The following is an 18,549-nucleotide window of genomic DNA, read 5'->3' as shown; positions in this document are numbered from 1 at the left end:
AACATTATTTAATAAATAAAATAACGAACTTGCAGCATGAAAATCAAGGAAACGACAAAAAATTACGTTAATGAATCGAAGAATGCTAGCCACAGAAATCAACGGTTCTTTTCAACGCCTAAAACATCAACTTGAACGAAACAGGCTTCTACGAAACTTCGCCGATTGTTACCGGTCGATACCGATAGAACCGATAGAAACCGATAGAAAACTGTACCTTTGGTGGAAAAATTAGAAAATTTGATCCAAGTAGTGGCGTTATGGTTTTCCTTAGCGCTTCCCTGGTAGCACAATTGTACTGATAGCGCACCGGTTAGAGCAATTGCAATTGTACGATTAGGGGTACGAAGAAGAAGATCTATCCGTACAATTCAGATTGACAGCACGGATGCTTCCCCCAAGGTTCATAATTATTATTATTTCTCAAGGTTATTAAATATTAATGAAAATAATTTGTTTTCGTTTGTTTTGTTCATTATTTTATTTCACTACAATGTTTTTATATTACAATACATTACCGCACAATCTTTAAAATAGTTTTAGTCAGGCATTCTGACCGAAACTGGAACACACGATCGGAACATCCTATCATGACGAACGCAGGATGATGATGATGATGCCCACCGGAATGATCATCTACTTCCAGTATTGCATTGTCCTCGTCTTCGATGTTTGTCCGTGTGTAGATATCGTCTTCCTGCGGTTGCTGCTGGTTCCTGCAGCGTAGCTCCCTTCTGTGCCATCTGGAAATATAGTTATGGTACATGTTTAATAGAAACTGTGACTTTTTCAACAGTTCCAGCTAATGTATGTAATAAGTACTTACTTGAAGGTGTATATTCCTTGCACAATCTTTGGTCAGTTGTTCTGTTCTCTTTGATAAACTTTTCACAAACTGCAACTACTTGGCACGAACGTAGAGTGAAACCTGTAGCCAAACAACGCAAGGTACAAAGCCACACAAGCCAATGATACGATGACGAGCTGGGTGATACACACGCTCGCGACCACGCACATATCTACATACGGGAAGCATAGGCTGATCGGTTTGACAGCTAGCCTATTCGTACAATTGTGCCGCCAGGGTTATATATAGTTAAATTTAATGCAGAAAAGAATATCGACTCTGTGACTTGAAAGAATAAACGAAATTGCACTAGGATTTCCGAATGTATAGTACCAGGAGAGCATCCACGGAAGAGGTAACACCTGGTACAGCAATTTTGCTCGAAATCCGCCGAAAGGTATGCAATGTTTAAACACTAACTTTCCCGTTTTTCGTGAAAAAATTGTTCGAAAACTACCAGTTTTCGAATGTATAGTACCAGGAGAGCATGCGCGGAAGAGGTAGCACCTGGTAATTTTGCCCGCCTAAAGGTATGCAAAGTTTGAACAATAACTTTCCATACAAACCAGCTGTTTTAAGATTTCCGATACCAGGAGAGCATGTTTTTCAAGAGGTAACTCCTGGTACCAGCCGAGTACCAGGATGTTGCACAATACATGTTGCACCACACATGTTGCGCAACATATGTTGCAGAACATCTTACATGCAACATATGTCGCGCAACATGTGTTGCGCAACATCTGGCATGCAACATCTTTCATGCAACAACTTGGGATTGCAACATCTACCGGGAAGCGCGTGATTTGCTCGGCTGGTACCAGGTGTTACCTCTTGGAAAACATGCTCTCCTGGTATCGGAAATCTGAAAACAGCTGGTTTGTATGGAAAGTTAGAGTATTAATATTGCATACCTTACGGCGGAAATTTGGTTGCAAAGTTAGTGTATAAACATTGCATACCTTACGGCGGAAATTTGGTTGCAAAGTTAGTGTATAAACATTGCATACCTTACGGCGCAGTACCAGGAGCTACCTCTTCCGTGGATGCTCTCCTGGTACTATAAATTCGAAAACTGGTAGTTTTCGAAGAAATTTTTCACGACCAACGGGAAAGTTAGCGTTTAAACATTGCATACCTTTCGGCGGTTTTCGAATATAATTGCTGCAAAATTTTACTCGACCAACGGGAAGGTTAGTGTTTAAACATTGCATACCTTTCGGCGGTTTTCGAGCAAAATTACTGTACAAGGTGCTACCTCTTCCGTGGATGCTTTCCTGGTACTATACATTCGGAAATCCTGGTGCAATTTCGTTTATACTTTAAAGTCACAAAGTCGATAATCTTCTCTACATTTAACTTATCACATAGAAACAAATGTTTTATATAACCAAGGAAAATGTTTTGGATCAATTTTTTTCCCTTTTAAATTAATTTTTTTGCTGTAAATTAACTCTGCTGTTAAATTAGCAAAAATCGCACAATCGGCACAAATGTTTTGGGGCCCCCAACACGGCGAGGCCCTAGTCGAACGCCTGCTCCGCCTACCGTTTGATCCGCCGCTGATTATGTAGGTAGTCTTTCAACACAAAAACTTTACCTAGCCATTTAGTTTTCAAATGCTAAAAGCTATGCAAATCTAAACGGCGGTGCATAACACAAATTATTATTATTATATAAAATTTGCGTTGTTTGCTTCAGGGGATACACAATGTTAAACAATCCACTAAATGATAAATAAACAAAAGAATCGAAATTTACAACTTAGTAACTCGCTCATTCTGTATTGCAAACCGTTTGGAGGCCTCAATGCCCCACCCAACCCCTCGCCCCCTTCTCCATCGTTTTTAAAACTATAGGCCTCAAAAATAATTCTACCCTGGGTCTCCAAGGGGAATGCTCCTCCACTGTTGTCACCAATAGCACTTGTACCAATTCATCGCCAACTAAAAGCCCCAGCCCTACAACCCACTAGCTAATGAAAGTGGAAAACCTTCGGGAAAAAGGACAGCGATGATAGCAATGGAAGTTCAACATACCGACATACCCACGCATTCACACTGGCCCGATAAGAACAAAACTAGTGTAGGTGTTCACACAGAGCATTGATGCAAGGGAAAAGTAACATCTGTTTGTTGCCAACACCGTCCTGCCGCAGCCAAATAACCGGACGTATCTTCATTGTGGGGCTGGCTTCAATGTATTATCAAGCATTATATTACCACCGCGTCAAGCCCGCGCACCCGCAAGCCAGCTTCAGTCAACCTCCCCCACCCCCAAAGATGAATGGGTGGACGAGGAATTTATGGTGGAGGGGGAAGAGAGACCAAGGGGGAAGCGGAGCAAGTGGGAACCGTGTTGGTGCTGACTGGAAACGTTTGAATAATTCATACCGATCATACCCGCCAGGCGGGTAATGCGGCCTCATGTTCTTATGTGATTTGCAGGGATTGTTGCTGCGGCATGTCGGTGCTTCATGTTTTTGTGTTCCTCTTTTCTTTTCGGGACGGGGCGTGCTCGTTAAAGTGGCGCACCGTACACGCTCGGTACATGAAAGGCGGGCACGAAACACGAGTGCTAGTCGAGCCCGGGCGGGTTTGCCTAATCGAGAGGACACCCCAGCAAAGGTGTGGTGTGCTGTGTTTCATCAGCCGGTTCAGCGCGCGGTTTCCTGGTTGTTTGTTGTTTTTTTTTTGCTCTTTTGCGCACCAGTTGCATATGTCTAGGTCAACGAGATTGTTTGTATCCGGTATGGTTCGTTTGAGCGGTCCGGAGGTTTTAGAAGTACCAATCAAAAACATGGTACGAGCATGAACGCAAAAAAAATCGTAAACAACAGCCGAGGGTGATAAGTGGGGTGCCTTAAAATTTTAAACCCATGCGTAGGGGTTACCTGATGCCTTTGAATAATTTATCACAATCATTATTGCGTTACCGTAACGAACCAATTTCATCAAAAAATCTCAAATTAGATGCCTGTTCTGTGGAACCGTGCGGTGGGGGATCGATACACAACACGAAACAAAGACAGAAAGGAACACTTCTAACCGAGATGGGGAAGGAAAATCTCAGTATTTCACGTTCACACATCATCAGTAAACTTGATAAAGTTCAGCTCGTCCTTCCCTTTCCTGTACACACTGTCTCAACAACAGGGCAAGTGGGAAAACCAATGTTTCCTCGTTGGCACCGATCATATTTTCTATCGGTTGACATTTTGCAACAATCGGACAAATTATGTCCCATCAATGTACAACATCAATGTAGCGACTTGGTGGCCTCAGCGCTTCGCCGGCAGACACAATGCTCGAACACTTGCCCGAATAAAACACATCACAGCGCATGAAAAGCGCACGCGGGGAGTTGGAAAGAATATGGCTACAACAAATCATTCGATTGACACTTTTGCGCGCGGCGCTGGTAAATAAATCATTCAAAAGCGTTACGATTCCGTTTCGGTTCGGCGAAGCAAATTGGAATACTTCACCCACACGGAAAGTAGCGAGTGCGCTGCGTGCGGTGGGAGTAACGAATACATATTGCACCTTCGCACGGGTGAAGATGCAGGTTATTCGCGCCCACGGAGTGTGGCCGAAAGCAGAAGCGTGTACATTTCTCCGTAACTTGACGGATGATGAAAAAGGAAGCAAAATGGAAGTGAAAATCAAACAGAGAAATGTCGTTCCGAAGTGCTGTTCCGCCCGTAGGAGCAACATTATTGCGAAACAGCATCACACAGATACACACACGATATTGAGCGTGTTCCGACAAGTAGCATAAAAATGGCACGGCGTGTGGGAAGTGTACCCCCCCCCCCCCCCCCCCCCCCCCCCAGACAGCACACCGAAAGGTTCCGTGATTTGTTTACCGCAATCAATATCAAAATATCCTATCACAACAAAATTTCACCGCACGGTGTAATTCAATCACACGCAAATGTCATCAAAATCAAAAATTGCATTGTTCGGTGGGTGGCGCAAGGCAATCGGCAATCTCGCAGTTCGCCCCCACAACGCCCCGTACAACGGGCCGAATTTCTCGTAGATGGGCCTGTGTGAAAGAAAAGAAAAAAAGCACATCCCGAAGCACTGAGAAGCACCGAGGCTCGTCAGAGGGTTCCGGGTGTGGCTTGCCTTATCACCTTGATTCGGTTGCCCTGCGATACCTCTCCAAAAAGGGAAAGAAACATATTTGTGCTTAGACGAACGAAACGCTTCTCGAAATCACATTGCCGGTACGGGTTTTTTTTTTGCGTTTTGAGGATCGATAAACAACCACAGCGTCAGAACAGGGCCCAGACGTTCGGTGGATATCGATATCCGATTGAGCGACTAGCGAGCGACAGGAACCGAAGCGAACGAAACAACCAATTCCCTGCGTGTGTGCAACAGAGCTGAGGCTGCAATCTTTCGCCGATAAGCACTTCAACTCACGTCAAACCGGGGTTTTGATTCCTTCGCAGCAACCTTCGCCCTCTGTCACCGTGTCGGCCCAAACCCAAATCAACACTCATCGTGCCAATCATGGAGTAGAGTTTGATGATGCTGACAAGGATCGACAGGACGTCGTTCCCTGGACGGGAAAGGGAAGGGAGGTGAAGAAGGGAGAGGGGATACCGCCTCTCACCTGCCCCACTTCGCCGACAAAAAAGGGGAAAGGGACCTTAGCCGCTTTCACAACTTCGACCAAAGGTGTTTGCGCTGAGAAAGCAAATGAAAAGGAAAAGAAAAATACGCCATCGGTTCGGCAGCACCATTTTGGAATGTTTCGTCGGAACGCGATAAAAAAGCAGAACGAACACACACACACACACCAAAAGCTGGTACCCGTTGGTTGGGGCCCGGAAATTCATTTTTGTCGCCCTCCTGCTGCGATAGCATGCTGGGTGAAGTCTTTCATTTCTAAGAAAGCACGGCCCAAAACAGATGCCTTCAAAATTTCCAAAGCCCCAAAGATATGCTCACACAGCGCACACGGTTGTGTGTTGCCCGTGTGCCGTGCAGGTGTTGCTGCAAATGGGTTACCGAGGCCCGAAGGAAATTGTACGCGGCGTCACATCGCAACGGTACGACGATGCGCCCAGCAAATGCGGGGGGCGGCGAGAAAGCGGCGATAGAGATCAAGAAAGTATACAAATCTAATATGTAAATCCATGAAATATTAAGATTGTACAACAATTTTATTTGTGTCCTACCGTTTGGGTTGGTTGGAGGCGGGATGGCGAGAAGAAACATGAACCAGACTCCATCGCGCCATCGCTCTCCTCGGGGGGTGTGTTCTGGGCTGGAAATTGGAGAACCTTCCACTGCGCGAGCCGTAAGATAGATTCCGCAAGAATGAGGTTAAAGATTCACCCGAGGAGCGAATGGGGTTCGGTGCACGAGAGGGGAAGGAAAGACCACAGGAACCGCCGGCTTAGAATGTCGTCCATGTTATGGGCATGTCTTGGTAATTTGTTCATCTTCATCGCCTTTTGGTCCTGCTGCCAAGCGTCTGCTTGCCTTGCGGGCAATCCCACGCCCAGGCTGCGTTACGTTTACGTGATGAAATTTAATAGACACTCCGTAAAATAGGGGGCCGGATTTTGCAATTTCACCAGCCAAAGCCAGCAACGATGGTTCGGTGGGTTATTGAAGGGTTGGTTTTTATAGAATTTTGCAACTTTGAATGGAAATGTAAGGTTTTGTAAATTTAACTGTAATCTATTTCGCTTTTGCCTATCCACAGTCAACCTTAAGGTAGGAACATGAGAGACCCTGGTAGACATATTCATGTAAGGGACCACTTTTCTCGCATTTAATTACACTGTTCCAAACAAGCTGTGGTTTCGAAAGTTTTTTAATTGCAACCCACTTTTATTTGGTCAGAACTTCCCCCTTTTCTAATGGTAGCAAAAAAAATCCCACTGTCCAGGAAAATATCTGAATATTAAAACCAATGGCGGTGGCCTGCAGCTAGTACGGGGCGTAAAGTTTTGAAAGCGTAGCAAAAAGCCCGAATGGATTGCAACTGGATCGTTTCGCCCGCCACTATTCGCCACTATTCCACCCTTGACGGTGATCGCGCCAAGGGTAGTACATTTTATTAGCTCAAAAAAGTGTTTAGGCGATGGCGATAAACATCGTCCGAGCATCAACAAATTCTCATTTCCGTCAACCGGAACGGTTAGCGAGCACGGTACGGGAGCAAAATTTAAAACACAACCATAAGGCCAGCGTCGACACACCAACGCGTCGACGGGCGCGGCGGTTAACCCGGTAGGCAATAGTTGGGCAGCTGGGCACTCGCAAAGAAGATGCATCGGAAGTTAATTTATTTTTCATCCAAAGCACAGCCATCCAATACAGCCAAGCAATTCTCCCATCAAAGTGAGGTCATTTTAATGAATTATTATTCACAGCGGGAACGAAAGCCCCGAGCTGGTGGGAATGCAGCGGGGATGAAATGCAAGTCGATTGGAAGATAATTTCCGTACCGGACGTCGACGTCCGTGCAGACAGGCGAAGATCGTTCGGTGCAGATGTATATGGTGGAATGAATTTAATTTAATATAAAAAAAAACTCTTTGCAAAGCGAAAACTGGTCCGTTCAGTTCAGCGAAAACGGAAGAGTTGTTTAAATCGGCGAATGGAATTGAAAATTACTTAATTATTAACTTGATTTGTTGACAGTTTTCTTAGGAACCTGGACGTCTTGAACAATTCATTAGAAGGATTCGTTAAAGCTGCAAAAACAGTTTACTAATGGCTAATACAGGGTTTGGTGTTAGATAGTCTATGGCGTGTCTAACTTATTTAATCACGCAAGCGAAAAGGTAAAACTTAAGCTTTTTCTTTGACAGTGAGCGCAAAATAGGACTATCATCGGACTATGATTGGACTATTATCGGACTATGATTGGACTGTTAACGGACTACTATCGAATTATTATCGGATTATTGTCGGACTAGTTTCGGACCCTTATCGGACCATTATCGGACTATCTTCGGAGTATTATCGGAAAGGGTTCGTTGCATTCGCTTTTCAAAATGCTATGTTCGACATTGACAGGGTTCCTCTTCCTACTCGAATATCTGAACCTTTTAAATTGTATTGTATTGTTATGTGGTACAATACTGATGCCCTAGAATTCGAATTAATGAGCGCTGTCAAAAAACGGTGAATTAATTGGGCAAAACATCGTCAATTAGAGGCAACATTAGTGTCAACGACTATAATTTATGAACAGTTTGAAACATGTCAACTTGCACTTGCACAAAAGTTTATCAATAAATATTGAATAGATAAGTATTGTTGTTTATATAACAACAGCTCGGTAATGTACAAACTCTTTCTATTACGACAGAATATTTATGGCATGCCGATACGGACTGGCCGTTGTGACATTTATTCACCACAACTTGTATTTTTTGTTGTTGTTTCTATCAGAGCAATTTAACACACATTTAAATTGCATTCCCCTGCATCTCAGGCATCGAACGTTTCGAGGGGTTGTAAAGGCCCTCTCATCAAGTCCATAAAAAAATCGTTCGCTTCCGGCAAAGATTACACAACACTTCGAGTGTACTCGAAAGTTCGTATGTTCGCATAGGTACTATTTTACATCCGCTCGCTCTATTCGAGGATCACTGGAACATACATTTTGAGGGGCCACTAAGCCACTGCCGGCAACCATTTGACGACCCACTGTAAATAACGACCCATCGGTCCCTGTCCGGGGGGGAGGAAGGTTTTTTTTCTTATTTTGCTGCAAAAGTTTCACTTCGGGGAAAACATCCCACCGGTCAATTTATAGCAAAGTGCGACTAAGATTTTTAGTCACCATGGCTTCCCGGATCCTAATCTCGTACGCCCAGGCTAAATCGAAAAATGTGATAAAATAGGCCCATCCCGTCCCGAATTGCCCAACATGGGGCTCTCCTCGACCGAACGACGTCAGCAGACGCGCGTGAGCGGTAAAAACCACTCCAGCACTGATGATCGGTGGAAATAAATTTTTATTTCATTGTTTATTCAAATTTATCTCCGCACCGTCGGCTGCTGCGATCTGGCCCATCCACTAACCCAAACAAAAGCACTCTGCAGAAATGACCGGAAAGCACCGAAATCGAATAGCAAATAGCTGACAATCCGGATTGGTTCCCCCGTGCCACGAACCGATTGGCCCTGGACAGCGTTCGGTTCGGTTGTAGTAAAGGAGTGTTTAATTTGAACAACCATCATCCATCACGGAAATCGACTTTTCCCCGTATTAGTTGCGACGGCGTTTATGTATTTTGTCTTCGTTTTCGTTGCCTTTTTTGCGCATGCTGCTTTTTGTTTTTGTGCCTTTCACCGTTCAAACTGATGCGCCAAACAAAACCGTTTGATAAAGGCCGTACCCCGACTGGTGATGCTCCTGCTGCGGGAGACACTGTGCAGCAGAACCCTCCCGCCGGGAAAGTTTGATGAGCACATTTATCGATGTCGCACCGTTATCGGGACGGTTATTGGCAGATAAATCTTGCAACAACAGTACAACAACCCAAATAACAAAAAAACAGATTTATCCTACAGCAAACAAATGTTGGTTGCCGACAACATTGGAACAAAACTAATGGTTGCATATTTTTAACATAACACATACACCCAACCACCCTACGTCGCGCACGAATCGGAGGTTCTTTATGAACTCCAACGAACGGTTGTGCAAACTAAGCTTCAGATGATTGTTTACAAATATCGGGATCTAATGGGATGGTACCATATTTTGCCTCACTCGCAACATATGTAACCCAATTAGGGATCCATTTTAAATATGCATGCTCCTGATGTGTAATTGCTCACAAGACAAACATGTTTACGTGGTGGTCGTGCTGGGAAATTTGCCCGCTCGCGACCAGCTGGTGGTGGGTGGTGGGTGGTGGTGGGTGGTAATATGTCAACAAATTGAATTTACTGACTTACCTTGAAATTCCTTCCGGGCCGCACTGACCGAGGTGACGATGTTGGCCACGTGCCCGAGCACGGTCGCAAACAGCATCAGGCCGAACAGCAGCTGCGCGATAACGAACACGTACTCCGCCTTCGAGCGGGGCCTCGGCAGGTCCCCGATCGTGGTGAGGGCGAGCGTGCACCAGTAGTAGCTCTGCAAGTACTGCTTTACCACGTCCGCCGATTCCGAGTCGTGGTAGACCCAGTTCTTGGAGCCGAAACCATTATTCTTATAGATAATGTGATATAAACAACCGTTCCAGTGGAAGATCACCAGCAGATAGTGTATCAGCGAGGTCGAGCGGAACAGATTCGGATAGTTCGTGTGCCGCTCGGTCCGATCCATGAACGCCCAGAATCGATAAATCTTGACTAGCCTAAACGAGCGCAGTATCGAGTTGAAGCCTATCGATAAATATAAAAAATCTAACGGCAACAAACAAAGGCAGTCGATGTAGAACGTCGTCGAGTTCATGTAGTGCTGCCGGAGCTTGGTCGAGTCGGTTTGCAGCACGCCGTCCTCGAGGTAACCCGTGCGGAAGTGGAACAGAATATCTACGAGGTATAAAAAATCCGAAAAGTAGTCTAGACAAAACCACAGCACGATCGATTCGCCGTTTATCTCCTGGAACGCGAACCGGTAGATGATCACCCAGAAGTTGTACAGGAACGCCATCGACACCACCATCGACCAGTAGTAGCAGAGCCGGCCGGCCGGATCAAACACGAACGACCACCGGCGTCCGTTTGACTTTCGGGACGAGGTCGAACATCCGGAACGTCGCCCAAAGCTGGGGGAGAGAAGGAAAGAGAGAGAGAGAGGAAGAGAAAAATAAGCACACACACAAACAAACAAACTAATTACTATTCAATCATGAAAAGCTTTGCACGTGAGAAAACACTCACGGGCGGGAGCAAATAATTTTAAAGTTGTAATAACACTCAATGCAAGTCGCTGGTAGAGCAACAATGGCAGACAATTGATTCCCGCAGCATGGAGCAAAGCACACTACAATTTAAATTATGCTATAGACAATTTAATACATTCCATGCCGAACCGTTCGGCACCGTGTGGCAAAGGGTTGAAAGGGGTGCGAATTGAAAAATGATGGAAATAATAATATGGTACATAACGCGTACAAAGTGGGCGGCAATTGAAGAATCACCGTGCAATAATCGAATCATGATGATTGATTATTGATGATTGATAAATATAAATGCATTCGTTCGAATGTTTCGTCGGCGATTTGCACCACAACTATGAGGACCACACGTTACGGTTGTGTATTGCATTGCAATTAGTTTAAACAATAGCGAAAGCGAATGAATTGAAATAAAAGGGTTTCTTTGTGTAGGAATCAACATTGGCAAACATGTTTAAATATTTGAGAATTTTTGGTAAACTCTCAGATTGCAAACATTTTAAATTACAAATTGCATTACAACGAATATTGCTTTGTAAAGTTCAAAGGCTATTTTCTGATGAAATGTTTTAAAGATAATTGTTTGTCCACCATTCTTTTATAGCAGTGGTTTTCAACCTCTGGTCGGTAGACCATTTGTGGTCCGTGGCATAATTAAAATTGATTCGCGGAAAACCTGGTAATATCCCAAGCGAGATTTTTTGGTGGATTTAATTTACAAAAGCATACATATTTATTCTACTCAACATATAAGAACATCAACATCATACTGTTGTCATTTTTATAGACCGTCCCCACTCATAGCCTGCTCATGTGGGTTGCGATGAACATAATGAACCAAAGTAGTCCGCAGTATTAAAATGGTTGGGGAACTCTGTCTTATGGAAACTGCATGCAAATTCTCGATTTTCCTAAAATTTTGAACACATGTGGCAAAATTGAGGCCATTATTAATTAAATAAAAAAGACCAATATAAGTAGAAGGCAAAGCCTATTTACTTTTCAAGGGCTTGTGCAAAATTGCAGGGTTTGCGAGTAGAAGTGGCAAAGCTGGAGCCGCATCTCGATTCTGTTCAAATTATCTCTTATAGCCCGTAAAGTTCTTTTGAGTTGTCCACATGGACAGAGGAGGAGTAATAGGCCCAAATTGGAATGAAATGATGGCGTTGATGCATCCGTCAGAAAAGCCGGAAATTTGTTGATCCAATAGCAGACGACGGAGCCCGACCGTGAGCGGACTAGAACTTATGAAACTCGAAGAGCGATAGACAGAGTCAGCTTCAACTTGCAGGAGTTCCAGAAAACGGAAAGAATTCCCGATATAACGCGACAAATACAAGACTTCAGCAATGGATTAAGCTTTACCAATTCCAGTAAGACTCATCAGTCTTAGAGAAGACTTTGTAGCAGCATCAGTTTCAATTCGCACCCGAGCCACAATGTGGCAGAGTTTCAACACCTCCCGCTTGGTGATCTCACTCGCAACTTGAAAAGCATCCTGAAACAATCGCAACTCTCGCACTTGTCACTCGAAAACACGCAGTACCAACTTACATGTATCGATCCGCTCCGTTGCAGGTGCTGCCGGTACCGGTTCCGCACGGTGCGGCCAGATGGTTGGTGGAGGCCCGGGTCGCACACGGTCCCATCGCGTTCGCGTTCGATTCGCGCGGCCCGGTGCGGCTCCAGGAACCGAGCAGCGGTGGATCGCCCGCTTTCAGCTTGCTCCGCTCGCGCTTCCTGTCCTTCCGGGACAGATCCATCTCGGAGGTGGTGGCGGATACATGGGAGTGCAGGGGCCGGGACGTACCGGAGGCCGCGAGGCTGTCGCGGGACGAGAAGAATCCTTGCTGCGATATGCTCTGGCCCAGCTGGGGGCCGGACATGCCTAGCTTGGAACTGACGATATCTGCAAACAACAACAACAAACAAAAAGTGATGACATGAGACGAGAACGCACAGGAACGCGAGCATTAATGGGGATCTTCCTTAAAAAGCTAGCCGAAAAGATGGAGCGATCCAACTCCTTAAAAGAAACGGAATCGTAAAAACATACGCTATACGGTGTTCGTACAGAGGGAACTTTCCCAGCAGGGGGGGACGGCAGACGAGCGAAATGAAATCAAGCAAGGGCAAGATAAAACAACGAGTGAAAGTAAAAGTCTGTCCCGGGTAAGTGTGCCATAAAATCAACACGGTCGTAAAAAGTTAGGGTTAACTTTCTGCCCATACGTGACAAAGGCGTCGGGTATGGAGTTTTACCGCTCTGTGGGCCACCCTCGGGGCATTGGACAGGGAGGTCGCGCAGGTGAAGAGTAAATGTAATGCTTGTTTTCTTTGTAATGCAGCAATGCTACCTTCCCTTTGCTTGTACGATAACGTAAGGCGGGATGATTATGGAAAGCGCCACAATAATCATATCGCTTCTTCGTCCAGAATGGAAGTACTACTGCGAGTGAGTTGGTCCGAGGGTGATGGAGTTCGCAAGACAAGCATTTTATCAACCCACCGACGGAACTCCGAGCTTGAACTCCGAGCTACTTGGTCACAACCAAGTATTTCAATATTTAAATTGTGTTTAAGGAAAAATTTAAAATTACTTGCCGAGCCGATGGTTGACCCTCGACGTGCACCGAATGTTTAAAGTCTCCCAAAAAGTCAGTGAGGTGCGCAAGCATGGCTAAAAGCTGCTGGCGGTAAAATTTATTACTATCGGTAACAGATGATGTGTGCTTATCCCTTTTCGCTACATTAAAACAAATGCTCCACTGGTACGCCTGGATGGGCTTCTGCTACTTTTTAACACCAACACCCACACAACACAACCCGTTGTGCGCAGTTTCATCTGCCTGTCCATAGCACATGCACACATAGCTCATCATTACCAGATTAACAGACAACGGAAAGGCGGGTGTAACGGTGGGTGTCATTTTTACGAGCGACCTAAATCTCCACCCTCACAAACCGCTAACATCGTGGCACAAAGGGCCGTGCGGTCCTTCACTTCCCTTTAATTTCAACCACCTTCCCAAGACTCGGGCCCCCCAAGTGCCAAGCGGCAGCCATGAAGCAGATGAAAAAAGGGAGACGACGCACCAGTCCTTGTAGTGTTATGCGAATTTCGTCGCCAACAAAAAAAAAATGAAGGAAGACAGGAAATACATTAGCAGCTTCTGTGAGCTTTTTCGGGGGGAGGCGCCATACTTCGCAAATTCCTCAATGCCTCAATCACCAACGAAACAAAGGAGGATTTTGTATTTCCTGGTACGCGCAGCGTATCTTTATGAGTGACCGCGCGCGTAACCCAAAGAGGGGGATCTCGTTTGCCCGGGGGTTTGATTGCGTCCGTCGGGTTTGATCCGTGGCGTACAACAATGCTGCTGTTTTATTTTTTATAGCCCCCGGGGTCTCGAGCGCAAAACCTTCTCGGATCGGATTTTCTGTGTGTGTATGTGTGTGGGTTTTTTTTTCGCACATCTCTTGGGACGTGTAGTAAATTTAATGCGTTTGTGTGTGAGAATTTTCCACCACTGGCTTATCACAGGTTAAAAATGGCCAGAGTAGCTTACAATGGTGCCAGATCCTAGCTGCTGATAAGTAGAAGAGGGATTTATTTATTCACAAATTTTACTGATAAAGATACTATTTGTTCTTTGTCTAATTTTTTTTATTTTAAAATCTTTTTATTTTAACAAATTTTAAACATTATTCGTTAGAAACACGTCACCAAAAACCGTGAAAATTCACATCCTTTCCTTGGGTGGTGCATGTATACCTCTGCATGCCATACATCAGTCGATTAAAAATTAAGACGCAAATTTATCAGCGACACACACGCCAACATCAACAACATCCGGTCTTTATCGCTAATTGGCACTGTTTTCGGCACCGCATTTCCGGAAGCCAAACTGAGTGGCCGAGTGGCAGGTCCTGCAAGAAAAACCCGCAACGCCCTACACTTACGCCATCGTCGAATGTCTGGCTACACACACACCGTCCTAATGATATGGTACGCCTGCATACGAAAGATAACATTTATCGAACGGAGCATGGTTTTAAGGATGATAATGTATTCCAATTTATCGTTTCTGATAGGTTGCGTTCTCTCTCTCTTTTCGGCCCAGTTTCGGAAATATCGTGGTGTATGCGTCCTGCCAATGACGTCCCGAGATTGCTTCCGTAGGCACAGCAACACAGGAAGATTGTGAAGTGTGCAAACGCCAAACCGTGTCTGGTTGAGCCCGGGGGTTTTGTGTTGCTGATGAGACAAAACCAGAAATAACTCAGCACAGTATGCAGATACACAAAGACCCCACAGAACGGAAAACGATGGGAACGATGATTACGATGGTGGCGATGGTAACGATCATGCTATTCGAGTGACAAGAAGTCACAACCGTACCGGATGGCCTCATGGATATGCCCGCTCCGCATTCGTGCGATGGCCATGGCAGACGCGCGGAAGGATATGATGGTTTCGCCAACCATTAAAGGCACTTTCCGCCCGTAACGGGGCGAAAGATATGAAGCTAAATGAAAGTGTTATGGGGATGCTTCATGAGCGTGAACCACACAGGACACAGGGAATTCAGACGACAATGATGAAAGGGTTTCCAGGAATTTGGATGGAATCATTTTGTATTGGGTGATGAACTCTGTACAAGACTTCAAGGAACTTCAGTTCCCAATCAATACGCACTTTACATTACATTTTCCAATAATTATTGAAGCTTCTGCTCTTTGATCTCTCTAAAAATATGTTGCGCTTCTTGATGCAGCTAGAAGACTTTTTTGTTTCGAAAAGGTCTTGTTAAGTTCTTCTGTTCCATAACGTGCTTGATTAACTTGATGGATGTTATAAAATCATCACGCGATGTTATTCCTGCCAGCACTCCAATTCCAACAGGATTTTCATTCAACTAAAGATGAAATAGGCTAAACGCAAGTGTAACATCCTTTCCCCTAATCGTTCGCAGCTGCGGCATGACCATGGACACATCATAAAAGTACAAATCGACAAGCAACACAAAACAAATTCAGATCAACTTGACTGGAGCAACACGCAACTTCAGGATCAAGTAAACAAAAAACAAACAAACGACTACCAAACCACAACCTACAGCAACATCCCAACACAAACCAACACAAAAAAAACAGCAGTGTGCCGAAGCTTACCCATGAGACTTTGGCGGCTCACAGAGTTTCGGTTATGGTCCGCGGACGATTGAATGGTATTGAAATCGGATCCGACGGCTTCGAGCGGTGGCGGCGCTAGGTGCATTATTGCCGCGTCCGTACCGTTGAGAGAGTGCGAGTGATGTCTCGACAGTTTCGTGCTGTCAAAACTAGCATTCCCGTCATCATCTAGAATGGGAAAAGAAGAAACCGTAAGTGTGACGGAGACTGGTGTGCCGGCGACCGACACCGAGTTGGACGGGCTGCAGCAGCGAACAGCGAAAACACAAACGATGCACGGATGCACCTACACGGATGCACGGTACACGGAGCAGTGCATGAATAGATGATGACGGTTGGGCGGTAAAAAACAAAAATGGACGCTAGTGTGCATTACGATGGACGGATGAATGATGGAAAAAGCCGTTCTACATGAACTGTTTTGGGCTCGGAAAGCTACGGTTTTATTCGTTCCTTCTATCGGAAAGTGAAAATTTGTGAAAAAAGTGGAAAACACAACTCCCTTTCTACAATTAATCTATGCTGTGTTTTATGATGAAACAATGTGACGATAAGAAGCGGATTGTGTTTGATAAATGAAGAAATTTGCATCTACATAAACTATCAACTTAAATTCAAAACAGACTTTTTTCATTACAACTAGCTGAAAAGCGCTAGCGTTGAAAAAGGTTGATGAAAACATTTTGAAAAACAAAAAAATACATATTTAATTTTCACAGCGTAAACACGCCATAGTATCCAGCAGATCCCACACAAAACCAGGAACACATTTGTAAGAGGGTGCAAATGAACTTCCTTTTCTGGTCCCATCCCATCGGACCAGGAGCAGGTTAATAGCTTACAAAACGAAACGAAAATAAAATATGTATAATTAGCCATTAGCAATACAAAAACAAAAAAAAACAAAAACGAAAACACACGGGACAGAAAACATTGCCAACCTACGGCCGAATGTTTTGCCGAATGCTAATTGAGAAATGCTAATTCGGAAACATTTTCTTTCATCCCAGCATCCCACAAAAGCTACCGAAACTTTTGGCCGGAAGAAGGAAAACAACTTGCAAGCATTAAGGAAACGAAACACACACACCCGTGCCAAAGGTTCGGTGGGTTTAGTTTTTACTTCCTTCTTTTTTGGTTTGGGTCCATCGAATTTCGACCACCCAGCATTCCGCGCCGTGCCGTTGTTTTTCTTTGCTTGGCAGAGGGACGCTATTAAGTTCCGCCGATTAATCGATCCCGTTTCAACGCCCGGAAACGATGAGCAAAACTTTTGCCCTTTTTTTTTAAAAAAAAAGAAAGGCAAAGAGAAATAAACGAAGGCGAACAAAACAACTGCCGGCCAGGAAGCTGGCCTTCAGAGAGCCAATTTGCCGTTAAATTGGCATTCAGCAAATGTCTTCTTTCTGTTATCGTACGACTAAACGGCCGTTTGGGCGTCTGTGTAATGGTTGGAATGGAAAAAAGCTGCCCGGAAGATGATGCTCTATTGAAATTTTAAGTTTTATAAAATATGTGCTTTTAGCAACGAAGAGCCACAGACATACAGGCCGTGCATTAGATTTGATTCTTCACTTTGAAAAAGTTAAGCTAAATGTTCATCTACTAACATGCCCCTTATTTTCCCGATATTGACGAAAAGTGTACAAAGCAGCACACTCAGCAGCAGAATAAACACCATCAACCAGGCCAGATTGTTGTTGACACATCGGAATTTATCCATTTCCAATACTCGTACCCCGAAATTGCCGGCATCGGCGAGGGCGTGCTTTCGGGGTTTTTTTTCCACGAAATCCACCGTCCTCCGTCAAAGGTCATCGATGATATTTACAAAACTAAAACCATCCCGTCGATCAAGATCGACGTCGCCTTCAATCTCGCATCGTCGGCGTAGGTAACACGTTTTGTGCCCCTTTTTTGTGGAACCCTTTTTCTTTCCGTGGAGCGAACATCAAAGCACACACACAGCCACACGCACACGGAAGTCGGTATCTGTGTTTCTTTTTTCGACTGGAGCTTAAAAAATGGAAAGATAGTTCAAATATTGGCTAGCTTTGGCATATATTTGACCAAAACCCGGGTAACATCCCGGGGTTGAAAGGAAAACCGCAACCGTTCCGTACCTAAACAACCCTGCTGGTAGAGGATTTGGCACGCGCACGTAACGCCATACAACCGATTGGCCGATCGGTTCCTTCCCGTTTTTCGTTCTCTTTGTTAGCGTCAAACCGTCATCAACAGCAAACGACAGTTAAATCTCAACGGTTGCCCCGCTGCACACTCGCAGCAACCCCCGGCAGCACCGTTCCTTGCGCGGTGTGACGTAGCGTGCTGGTCTTCTTATTCAATTTAAGGTTCAGCAGCTACAATTTTCCACCCTATGGGTCCCGAGCGGCGTGATGTTTCGCCCGCACACGCCACACGTCCATTCGGCCGCGATCCGGCGTCCCCTTGCGTTGACGGTACCAAAGTTCGCGCGATGAGAAACTTTGTGAAGTGTAGCTTCACGTCAATATGATCCCGGAGGGATGATGCCGGTTTGCAAGCGGTGGGTAGGACGTTGAAAGCGGGAGCAATTATTAAAGTCAGCAGCTTTCGGACTTTCGGCTGCCAT

At 45.0% G+C, this 18,549-nt stretch overlaps 1 protein-coding gene across 1 annotated transcript in view; it reads right to left on the bottom strand.

Moving 5' to 3' along the window:
• The window catches only part of LOC128302342 (cyclic nucleotide-gated cation channel alpha-3), a 72,136-nt gene that overhangs the window by 26,586 nt on the left and 27,001 nt on the right, over nt 1–18,549 (bottom strand). Inside the window, exons 3-5 of the mRNA XM_053039147.1 lie at nt 15,915–16,103; nt 12,294–12,648; nt 9,790–10,607 (exon numbers count right to left, since the gene is read on the bottom strand). Of these exons, the coding sequence (XP_052895107.1) occupies nt 9,790–10,607; nt 12,294–12,648; nt 15,915–16,103 (1,362 nt within the window). The remainder of the gene's footprint in view (nt 1–9,789; nt 10,608–12,293; nt 12,649–15,914; nt 16,104–18,549) is intronic.

The sequence above is a fragment of the Anopheles moucheti genome, chromosome 3 (assembly GCF_943734755.1).
Source record: "Anopheles moucheti chromosome 3, idAnoMoucSN_F20_07, whole genome shotgun sequence".
Taxonomy (NCBI): Eukaryota; Metazoa; Arthropoda; class Insecta; order Diptera; family Culicidae; genus Anopheles; species Anopheles moucheti.
Note: the sequence above shows the minus strand (reverse complement) of the source record. Positions and strands in the feature narration are given on the sequence as shown.